This window comes from Balaenoptera physalus (assembly GCF_965194825.1).
Source record: "Balaenoptera physalus genome assembly, chromosome: 2".
Taxonomy (NCBI): domain Eukaryota; kingdom Metazoa; phylum Chordata; class Mammalia; order Artiodactyla; family Balaenopteridae; genus Balaenoptera; species Balaenoptera physalus.
The window spans coordinates 122,776,441-122,788,677 of record NC_138883.1 but is presented as its reverse complement, the minus strand read 5'-3'; the positions used below and the strand labels follow the sequence as shown (position 1 = coordinate 122,788,677).

General features: G+C 45.8%; 1 protein-coding gene across 1 annotated transcript in view; it reads right to left on the bottom strand.

The window, feature by feature from the left end:
• The window catches only part of CHRNA7 (cholinergic receptor nicotinic alpha 7 subunit), a 134,898-nt gene that overhangs the window by 11,690 nt on the left and 110,971 nt on the right, over window positions 1-12,237 (bottom strand). Inside the window, exons 6-9 of the mRNA XM_082450788.1 lie at window positions 8,481-8,648; window positions 7,317-7,511; window positions 5,845-5,931; window positions 2,244-2,353 (exon numbers count right to left, since the gene is read on the bottom strand). Coding sequence (XP_082306914.1) covers window positions 2,244-2,353; window positions 5,845-5,931; window positions 7,317-7,511; window positions 8,481-8,648 — 560 coding nt within the window. The remainder of the gene's footprint in view (window positions 1-2,243; window positions 2,354-5,844; window positions 5,932-7,316; window positions 7,512-8,480; window positions 8,649-12,237) is intronic.

The following is a 12,237-nucleotide window of genomic DNA, read 5'->3' as shown; positions in this document are numbered from 1 at the left end:
GGAAGGAAAAAGAAATTAATTGAAATGGTTATCAATTGGTGGTGGAAGTAGGGGGAGGGGCAGGAATGGGAGCAGGAGTTCCTTTGTATAATTCTTTGATTTTGACTTCTGAAACATGTAAATGTTATTTCAAACAAATGGGTGAATAGACAAGAAAGTGTATCAGAGTTATAAGGAAGTCAGATGAGAATGTAGGTCAATGTGTGCAAATGTGTCTCAGCTTCTTTTTTTGAGGGGGGAGGGACTTCTCAAAACAAGCCCGCAGACTGTGGTGATGTGACCCATGTGGGAGGTGGCACCATTTTGGGGAGCCCACTGCTGATGCCACGAGAGAATTATTAAGTGTAAGGATTTGCTGTGGAAAAGAATTCAAGGGCAGTCACTCTGTAAAGCCAATTTCCTAAAAAAAAAAAAAAAAGTGGTCTTTCCTAAGTTAATTTTTGGGTAACTGTAAATTATTGCACAATGGATATTTTTAGAAGGGCCAGGAACTCCCTGCTCCTGGAGATTAAGGGAATGCATCTTACATCTTGCAGTTACATTTAGTGCACTGGTGAGTCCTAAATTGACTCTGAACTTGGAGGCAAGATTTATGGGTCTGCAAAGACAGGCTTGTTTTGGCATGAGAGGGCTTCTTTAGCTCCCAACTGTCCCTAAGCCATGCTCTCTCAATGGGAAGACTGGAGGGTTTGTGGGGCCCAAGTAAGAAGTGGGGTGAGGGTTTGGGGGGCAGCTCTGCCCTGCCGGGGGTTTGGTCACACCAAGTGAGATGGGGAAAGTCCAGGCCCTGCTTGTCCCCCAACCAAGGTTTCCCAAGTGTCGGGCGAGGGTGGTGTAGAGCTTTGGACATTGGACTCCGATGGAGCACAGCCCATGGCTGGGGAAGCATCAGCACATGTCACAACACATCAGTGCTGGGAGGCACTGGGACCATGTGGCCTGACCTGGGCTCAGATGACAAACATTTATTTACCATCTATTTCCTTTTTGTTTTTCTTTTCTTTTTCTTTTTCATTTCCTTTAAAAAAAAAAATTATTTATTTAGCTGCACCAGGTCCTAATTGTGGCACTTGGGATCCTCTTTGCCGTATGCAGGATCTTGAGTTGTGGCATGCGAACTCTTAGTTGCGGCATGTGGGATCTAGTTCCCTGACCAGGGATCAAACCCGGGCCCCCTGCATTGGGAGCACAGAGTCTTACGCATTGGACCACCAGGGAAGTCCCATCCATCCATTTCCTTTTATCCCATCCTCCTTCCCCACTGTTAACTACTCACACGTTTATTTTATAGGCTTTTGGTTAAATCACTTTCCTATGTGTATTGTGATAAAAGAAAGTTTCACATACTGAGATATAGGGAAGTCATTCTGGCTTATACATGAGTTAATTTGAATTTGATGCTAACTAAAATAGCCTGTTCGTGGCCTATCAAACATACATCTGCTTTAACTATTAGAGAAAAGGGCACATTGACCAGAAGTAAAGAATGTCCATGATAAAAATAAAGATTAAATGCCTCTCTTCCTGGAACACCAATGCTGGTCCTCCAATGATAAGACTCCCTTCTCAGGCGCCAAGGCCATGCTGACTTGCCGTGTACGTGCTAATCTGTGTTTTTGTTTTGTTTTGTTTTTTTTACCTTGAAGAAATGTAACCCCGACTCATTTCATGTTCTTTGTTCTGACAGGATATAAAACTGTGCTGAAAACCCTGCTTCTCCAGAGCAGCTACTCAGATTAATCTGGAAAGCTGGCTTCCAGGCTAATCCTCAGTTGGACTCAAATAAACCTCTTTTCTATTCTTCTTATTGATAGTTTATTGATTATTTTCATTGACAACTGATTGTAATATTTGTACACTGTTCACTCTGTTTCTTACTCTTTTCACTCCCCATTCTGTTTTGAAGATCCAGCCCGCGGCTGTGTGCTCATCTTGTGTGTTGCTTCTAATAGTGTACTTGCAAAAAGGAGGTTTAGAAACACTGTCCAGTGAAAGGTGCAGAGTGTTCGACCTGAGCCCTGCTCTGGGATGTCAGATTGTAAGGACAGCCCTGTGGGACCCTAAGAGCATTCACCATACTGCCCTGGATGCAGAGATATGCAGACAGGTAAGAAATTGCAGCTTTTTGTTTAGGAATGCTAGCTGTTTGTGGGATTTTTTAAAATAGATAAGTCATCCTCGGAGCCTCCTCTGGGGAGGGGCCCTGACCCCCCCTCTGGTGGAGGAGCTGGGGAGGAACTCACCCACTTGGGCATCTTGCCACCGTCGGGGTCGTGGTGGTGGTACTGTAGCACGATCACCGTGACGACCACGGAGAGGCCCACGATGATCATGGTGCTAGCGAAGTACTGGGCTGCAGAGAGAGCAGATGGCAGGGGAGACCTGGGGCCTTGGTCACAGCGAGTCACCATGGCACAGTGCAGGGGACGCAGACTGTGTCTTGACCACCGGGGGCTGCGGAGCAATGCCCAAGAGCAGAGCAGGACCTCCTCCGGGCCTGCAGCCCACCACGCACATTCCTGGCGGGCAGATGCCAATCCAGAGCACACAGACCTCCTCCTCCCACCCTGCTGCGCGGCCTCACCAGCTGACTGCACTGCTGGGAACCCTGCCTGCCTCACCCTTCCGTGAAAGCTAACTGCGCCTCACAGGATGGTGATAAGGTTGTCCGATGAGAAAGCACCATTGTCAGAACTGAAACCACCTGGACACAGAGGGTGTGATCACCACTGTGATGACTGCGGGCCACGGACAGGCTTCGGGGATCTAGCAAGGGCGGACCCGGGTGCCACCGGCTGACTTATCAGACCTGGAAAATGACTCTACTAACGAGAGAGTCTGGCCCCATCTACTTACTGAGAGCCACAGGGGTGGGGAGTGCCGGCTGTCCAGCCGGAAGAAGAGTTAAGCTGCAGTGTCTTTTCAGGCTGAGAACATCAGCTTCAGCTCTGATGGGCAAGGATGCATTTCTCCACCTTGGACCAGGTGAGAAGCAGCATGGAGCTTCCCCCCCGGTCCACTGGCTGCCGTCTGTGAGCTTGGACAGACCACTCAGCCTCTCTGGGCCTCAGCTTCTTCACCAGTATAACAGGGATGGAAATGCCTTCTCTGCGGGGTTGGTGCAAGGATTAGTAATTTTATGGGCCAAGGGTATAGGAGAAAGCTGGCATGGGTGAGCATTCCTTAATTGCCAACTCTGATTAGTAAACCTTCAGTGTGGGGGAGGCATAAATTAGGAGGTTGGGATTAACATACACACGACTATATATAAAATAGATAACCAACAAGGACCTACTGTACTATACAGGGAACAATACTCAATATTTTGTAATAATTGTAGGTTATTTGTAAAAACCTATAAGGGAAAAGAATCAGGTTGTATACCTGAAACCAACACAACATTGTAAATCAATAAAATAAATAAATAAAATAAAAAGGGATTAGAAGCAAAGATGGATTCAAGTGTAAAAAGAGTATTAAAAAATAACGAAACAAAAAATATATACACACAATGCCTCTCTAAGCAACAGAATAAATTATCCTAACATAAATGCAAACAAACAAAGCTTCAGTGTGGCCAACCACCAAGGGGCTGGGCTCTTAAAGAAAGCATCCTGGTACGAGGCTAAGTATGCAGCCACGCACTTGGTTAAAAACACCTCCTGCCCTCCAGGCAGGCAGGAACTCGCTACTCTCCCATGGAGACCAAGAGGAACCTACAAGGAGCTACCAGAGGTGGACATTTGAGACTTAACATCAGCATCAGGGAACTCTGGGAAGGGAAGGGAGGGGGGACCAAACTGTGACTGTTATGGGCTGCATACTGTGTCCCCCTAAAATTTATATATTGAAGCTGTAGACCCCAAGTACCATAGAATGTGACTGTGTTTGAAGAGAGGGCATTTAAAGAGAGAATTAAGTTAAAATGAGACTGTTAGTGTGGCACCTGGTCCAATCTGACTGGTGTCCTTATTATAAGAAGGGGAAATTTGGACACACAAACAGGCACAGGGATGTGAAGATACAAAGGAAAGACCATGTGGGGACACAGCAGAGGGTGCCCATCTGCAACACAAAGACAGAGACCTCAGGAGCCTCCAAAACTGTGAGCACAAAAATTCTTCCTGTGTAAGGCACCCAGTCTGTGGAATTTTATTGTGGTAGCCTTAGCAGACTAATACAATGACCTATGGAGGGATCCAGGCTGACTGGATCCCACAGCTGAAATCTCAACAACAGAGGTCAAAGGCCAACAGCATCCCATCCTTCTAGATGTGGCCTATGCACTGACCAAGGCTGTGGGTTCATCAGACACAACAGGGCCTGCTGACTGCCCCTTTAAGGGTGGTTTCTGCTGCAGGTCTCTATTGAAAGCATTGTGCTAGAAGGTAGAAAGGATGGGTTCAGAATGTCAGGCTGAAAGACGGTTCCTTGCTCCCAGGATGGTACGGAGAGAAATATGACACTCTCAGAGGCTTTTTATACCAACAGTCTCTCTGGTCAAAATATTACACATCCAGAAACCTCCAATAAGAAGGGCCTTGGTTTCTTAATTCATGAAGCCTGGCGATATCATGTAAGGCCCCCCACTCTTACTTACCCCTGGTTAACCACATAGGACTGCCACAGGTATACTGCTTTCCTGTTTCTGACCTCCACCGCCAAATAGGAGTGGGGACTCTCATTAAAACTAAGATCTATTGGCAGAATGTTTGCTTCCCGTCCTCACAACTGGCTTGGAGGTCTGGTTCCCTGACCAGGAACAGAACCCTGGCTGCAGTGGCCAGGGTACTGGGTTCTAACCTCTGGGCCACTGAGAGCCCCTCGGCACGCTCTTGCTTATTCCAGTCCAGCCCAGGGAGGTTCACAGCAACAGGTGATGCTGCCTCCTGTTTCTGTCATCCTTCCTTGGGCAGAAGGTCATCCTTACACCTGCCTTTGCGTGTGGTTTGTGCATCCCCTGCTGGACCAGTCCCTGCTTCACCTACACCCTACTCACATGACTGACTTTCCCCCCTAATTGCAGAGCCTAATCAGTAAATACCTACATCCTTGTCCCGCTGCCCCGAGGCTAGTGATTGTTTAATCTTTAATTCAGAATGGCTCCCCTTTGATAGTTTAACAAAGGGAAGATCTCCGCACATTGAAGGTACTTAGCCCAAGGGGCTTAAGAGGGCTGTGCCCCTCTGCTGGTTTCCCTGGTAACCGATGGGCCAATCTGACTTCAATTCCCCCAGATAACTGGTGGGGTGTCACTCCAGGACCCTTTTGCTTCAGATGTGTAAGATCTCCCATCTACCAAACAACTGATGTCCTGTCTCTGGACTCTTTCTTCAGTCTCGAGTCTGGGCGAGTACAGGGCTTGCAGGCCTGAGGGGTGCAGCCCAACATGTGGCCAAAACATATTTGTCCTGTTTACCTTCCCTCACAAGCTTTAACTTTCTACAGAGACATCGAGTTATCTCAAGAAACAATGGCTGAGAGTTAATGTGTAACAAATAATTTGTGGAAAAACAGTGACTCAAGCTAAAATAATGAATCTTTAATGGTAAAAATCTCTGGTTCCATAACAAGTGTGAGGGGGGCATTGTGGGAGAAAAGGGGGCATTTCTGCATCTTAAGGCCAAACCACAAAGCCAGACTCCCCCCACTTCTATGTGCCAGGTGAGCAGAGCCCATGGGTCAACTCTGAGTAGTTACAGCAAGTCATCTCCTCACAGCCGAAAAGGGGGGCCATGCAGCTCTCCAGGGTTCTGTGGGACACGTTTCTGCTCCCTGCCTGTGCTGCAAAATCCCAGGCACTCTGTAAGCCCATGTCTTTAGAGGAGCTGGGTGCTTGCTTACCTATCAAGGGCACTGAGTCAGAGGTCGCAGGCATGATCTCAGCCACCAGCAGCATGAAGACGGTAAGAGAGAGTAAAACTGTAATCCCTGGAACAGAGACATACAGTGGCCCCTGAGACAGAACAGATGGTAAGGCCTGAACTCCATCCAGCCCAAGAGTCAAAGGAGGTGTGGAGGGAGGGATGGTGGTGGCCATGACATTCCTGAAACCAAATGCACGGTTTTCTATATTGATGGGAATGGGTATCTTTCTGGGGACAGTCCGGGTCATTTACCAGAGTCCCAGAGGAGTCCCTGGGAAAACAAACTCAGGAGCCAGAACTTTAGAAGAACAACTCAAAATAAATCATTGACCTCAGCACATGTATCTCTCATTTTCTTTATTACATTAGTATCGAGAGGTAGTTTCATGTAGCAGGAAAAAGAAAACATACAGTTTGAAGACCTGGCTTTTGTTCTTGACTTTTCTACTTACTAGCTGTGTGACCTTGGATAGGTCATTTAATGTGCCTGAGGCTCTTGTATGAATGAAAAATATCACCTGCCATATCAGTAAACAAAGGATGTTGCAGCCATCAAGCCATCATATTACAGCCTCCCCAGTGGTGCACCCTGAGGGGACTCGGGATGAGCAAACACAGGATGCTGGCCCCAGAGAGCTAAGGTGCATATCAAAGGAATGATATCAGTGAGCCCAGACTCTTGCATCTTCCCATACACAGAAAAGCACTAAATTCATTAACTTGAGGTGTTTGGCTTTCTTTAATCAACAGTAATCTTTTGATGTTTTGACTACCTGGTCTTTGTGGCAAAAACTCCTATATACCCTGGCTCCTCCTTTACCTCTTCAGAGCCATCCCTAGAACTATCAGAGATGCTATGTCTCAGGCTTGAAGTCCTCAGAAAGTCCACCAAATAAAACATAATTCTTAACTTTTCGGTTGAGCATTTTTTTTTCAGTTTACACTCACAGTCAGAAGTTATAGGTTTGAGAATGATTTCTATGTGTACCAAATAGGATCTTTAGTAACTCTTTGAGATGTTGAGGAGCTCATTTCACCAATCTAAATCATAGTTTTCTTATCTTCCTATTGGAGGATCATAAGGAATTACACTGTGTGTGGCCATATATAAATGCAAGCTGATACTATATTAAACTAAACTGTGTCCTGTCCACAGTGAATTCCAGCTGGTTGCCACCAAGGTGTGGGGTGGGGTGGCAGGAGGGGAGAAGGCACAGGCCCCTCAGGGAAGAATTGGTTCTTCCCTGGGCATCCCCATCCTCTCTGCAGGATCAGAGGAGCCTGTGGAATCTCAAGAGGGCCTGGCCATCCTGCACAGCGGGCTGTGGTGTCAGGGAGCCACCCTGGGCTGGGGTGCATGGAGTGGGCCCTGGACATCTCTGCACCTGGAGCCCAGACTGCCACCCTCAAGGCAGGGCCCTCCCATCCCAGCTCAGACCCGGTACTCACCCAGGGAGATTTTCTCCCCAGAGTCTGCAGGGAGCAAGAACACGAGGAGGGCCAGGGCAGAGATGAGCACACAGGGAATGAGAAGGTTGAGGCCATAGTAGAGGGTCCTGCGGCGGATGGTGACAGTGAAGGTCACATCCGGGTACGGCTCTTTGCAGCACTCATAGAACTTCTCACTCCGCTTGCCAGGGACCCCTTCAGTTCCAGGGGAAGAAAGGAACCACCGTTGAATAAAAGGACGCAGTTTATTTTAAGGGGTTATAACACACACACAGAGCCATGGGATTTGTTAAGTGCAAAAAACTGGCTAATTGTTGTCTGAATAAACGCTTTAGGTTTATTATAGATTTATTTAAGGGTATCTTAGTGATATTTGAACAAATTGGCAGGTTTTTTATGTATTCAAACTACATGTGCTCTAGACTGAATGTGTCCCCCGCAAGGTTCATATGTTGAAATCCTAACCGCCACAGTGATGGTTATTTGGAGGTGAGGCCTTTGGGAGGTGATTAGGCCATGAGGGGGAGCCCTTAGGAATGGAATTAGTGCCCTTATAAAAGGGACCCCAGAGAGCTCCCCTGTTCCTTCTACCATGTGAGGACACAGCCTGAAGACAGCTGTCTGCGAACAAGGAAGCAGGTCCTCACCAGACGCTGAGTCTGCCAGCACCTTGATCTTGGACTCCCAGCCTCCAAACTATGAGAAATAACTGTCTGTTGTTTATAAGCTACCCAGTCTATGGTATTCTGTTATAGCAGCCTGAATGGACTAAGACACCATGATTATAAATAATACATTGTAAACTTGACACAATTATAAATGTAATTATTGTTTTTCTATTTAAAATCATCAAATATAGGTTCCCATCAACTGCAATTTGCTGTTCCACCTGATTTTAGGGATGAAGCAGATTTGAATAACGTAGAGATGCCCATACTAGCACTGACCTTACCATAACTGCAAGTTCCTTATGGAAAGCACTGCATTTTCTAATTGTTTTTTGTTTCTCATCCTAGAGCTCTCAGTAAATCATGGAGAATGCTGCAGGGTTCAATAAATGCTCATGCTGAAAAGCGGAGTGGAAAATCCCAAACTTTTTAAGCCAGCACAGTAATAAAGCAGCTTCCTTCTATGTTGCCAGTATCACATCTTTGCTGGGCTTACCCACAAGGTCCCATTCTCCATTTGGGATATAGCCGCTGATGTCTGCCTCCTGCATCTGCAGATCCAAGGACCACCCTCCATAAGACCAGGACCCAAACTTCAGTTTGCACTGCTGCACATCAAAGGGGAACCATCGCACATCAATGTAGCAGGAGCTCTTGAAGATGCCTACATGGGCAATGAGACAGACCAAGATGGAAGCTGGCTGAGACCTGCTTTAAACACACAGCAGTCTCACACTGTTGGTGGGAATATAAATTGGTGCAGCCACTATGGAAACAGTACAGGGGCTCCTCAAAAAATTACAAAAAGAACTAAAAACGATCCAGCGATCCCACTCCTGGGTATACATGGAAAGGAAACAAAATCAGTATCTCACAAAGATATTTGCACCCCACTGCAGCATTACTCACAATAGCCAAGACATGGAAACGACCTAAGTGTTTGTCGATGGAGAAACAGATAAAATATTATATATATATATGTGTGTGTGTATATATATTATATATAAAATCAAATTTATATGGATTATATGGAATATTATTCAGCCTTTAAAAAGATGAAAATCCTGCCATTTGCAACAACATGGATGAAATTGGAGGGCTTTATGCTAAGTGAAATAAGTCACACACAGAAAGACAGATCCTGTATAATATCACTTACATGAAGAATTTGAAAAAAAAAGTTGAACTCATAGAAACAGAGTAGAATGGTGGTTGCCAAGGGCTGGAGGGTGGGGGAAATGGGGGAGAGGTTGATCAAAAAGGGAACAAACTTTCAGTTATAAGGTGGATTCATTTTGAGGATCTAATGTACAGCATGGTGACTACAGTTAATAATATTTTATACTTGAAATTAACTATCTGAGGTGATGGGTGTGTTAACTAACCTGATTATGGAAATAAATGATTTCACAATATATATGCATATGCATGTGTGTGTGTATATATATATATATACACACACACATGCATATGCATATATCTCATGTATATACATACATATATTATACATATATATGTGTATATGTATATATATATATTACAATTTCATTTGTCAACTACACCTCAATAATGCTGGAAAAAATAAAAATAAATGCACAGCAATCCCCTGGTCTCCATCCCATACACTGTTCATAACACACAAAGCCTACTCTTCATGGAGTCAAAAGCTTGGTAGCCTGATCAAGCGTTGGCAGGTTAAACGATGCATCATTTCTGATGCTCTGCATGTCTCACGATCAATGCTGTGAATACATCCCCTGGACCATTTGAGATCCCTTCAGGAGGAGGCAGTGTGAGTACCGGGGCCTCTCACCTGGGTGTGACCAGAGAGGCTTCAGCCCATCCTGCCTGTCCAAACTAGACCTGTCCAGGACAAGCTGGGTCTTTCTGGAAAAATCTCTAGAAAAGAAGTTCAGCTGAAGCTTTACTGTCTTTTACATTTCAAAGGCTACACCGACATTGTCTGTTCTGAGAGATTTCTGGGCAAAGAATTAAACATTCTGTAAACTTGCTCTTGCCATGTATGTGCATCTCCAAATTCTAAACAGTAAGAGAGATGTAAAGAATGTAAAAGAATCCCATAGAAGCTGATAAAAATGATGAAGAGCTTAGAAACAGAATCTGAAAGGTCTGTGTGTGTCTGTGTGACTGTGTTTGGTGAGGAGCAGGATGAGCATTTTCTTTAGGTTAAAAATTGAGAACATACTTGGTTATCTAGAAATATATATGGAAGATAATTTAACTAGCTTGAATTCTAGATTATTAACAGAACAAAACCTAATAGGTTTTAGTTGAAGAGGTAGTGTTTGGACAAAAGCTAGAGTTTCCACTGAAAAGAGGGACAGGACAAGTTGGGAGTAAATTTCTCAACAGGTCACTGAGATAAGCCCACACCAGCCATTTATGCCCATGTGCTCCTTGCTGCCCAGAGAAAGACCAGAAGGCAGTGATGGCACAAATAGCTAAGGGTCCCAGTGCTCACAGGGACAGGGCAGACGCTCTGTAAATTTCTGCTACCAAATTTTAAAAAATGAATGGAGGGACTCAACTTGCTAACAGGGACACCCCAACCACCCACAGTCAAGCTGGGAAAGGATAATAAACTTCCTGTCTCCTCAAGTCCCTTTGAACAGGATTTGCAGCATTACATCCAATGTCCACAGGAATCTGGAAGTCATTACAGACACTGCCCTCCCATTAATGGGCTGAATCCCCCAAAACTCTCACTGCTGGTAGAAAATGAAACTGTAACTGTATTATTCCATTTCTATCAAATGACCAGAAAAAGAGACTCTCTAGAGGCAGAAAGCAGGTCAGTGGTTGCCTCGGGCTGGCAGTGAGGGTGGGGATTAACCGCAAACAGGCAAAAGGGATCTTTGGGGGGTGATGGAAAATGTTCTAGAACTAGATTGCAGTCGTGGTCGTACAACTCTGTGAATTTACTAAAAATAATTGAATCGTGCACTTAAAATGGGTCAACTGTATAATACGTAACTTATACTTCAATAATGCTGTTAAAAAATAAAAATATGACATGGGAAAGAAGTCATTTCCTAATAACCAAGTCTATTTCAAAGCTTGCATCTGAAGCACTTTTTGCCTGTTTAGTTGCTGGAGCAGAGCAGCTTCCCAGATCAGGTCTACACGACCCCAGGCGCAGTCTTGCTGCCTTGAACCAGACAACCCCACACTCTCTCGGCCAGAGTAGGGGAGACTCCCACAGTCAAAGCTCAGTGTGCCCTCCTGACAGACTCCAGGGGCCATGGAGGCTGGGATGTAGGAACTGGCCCCAAAGGGGCTGCTGCACAGAGGGCTCGGGGGTCAGGAGTGCTGCTCCTGTGGCTGAAAATAGCCTCAGCCTTCAAAACAATCTGCAGCCCAGTATTCTTCTACGCTGATGACTGCTGGAGGTCGTTTTCCAAAATAGTTCTCATGATAGAAGCTGCAACTTCTAGGCCTGGTGTAAAAGAGTGTATCAGTGATGGAAGACCCATCCCGAGGTCTTTGTTAGGAGGAAGGCTTGCGTGGCCTGGGGGAGGAGAGGAGGGGCTGAGGAAGAAGCAAGGAATCACAAGGTTTAAGACAGAAAACCTGAAAGTCTGGAGTCCTTCCATCTCCTCAGACAACAATGGATGGTATCTGCCTGTGACAGGTTCAATCCCTGACGCGTTTGTTTACCTACATGTGGGCCAGGCCCCTGGTTGATGAGGGTGGTTCTAATGGGAATAAACACAGATCCTGCCCTCGGGACGCTTATCCTCTGCTAATGAGAAAGAGCATGTAAACAACAACCCAGGAGGCAAAGCCAGCTTTGCTGTGAGCTGTGAGATGAATCCGAGGGCACAAGACGGGGCTGACTGCTGGAGGGTGTGTGTGTGTGTGAGAGTGTGTGGTGTGTGTGCGGATAGTGTGTGGTATGTTTTTTGTGTGATGTGTCTATATGTGTGGTGTGTATGTATGGCTTTAGTGGGTGACGTGTGTACGTGTGTGTTTGTGTGTGTGTGTTTGTGGTGTATGTGTTGGTGGTGAGGGGGGAGGTGGCTGCAGGCTGCCTGGGAACAGGAAGTTAAACAGTTGCAGTGGGGGAAATGACCCTGGAAAAGAACATGTGAAAAATCATCTAGAAGATTTTTTAAAATCTGTTAATATCTTGAGGGCACAAAGCCCGGGTTTCCCAAGGCATGGATCACTCACAAGCAGCCCAAGGCCCTGTGAACTGACAGGAATGATGGGCTGGTGGGAGGAGATTCAAC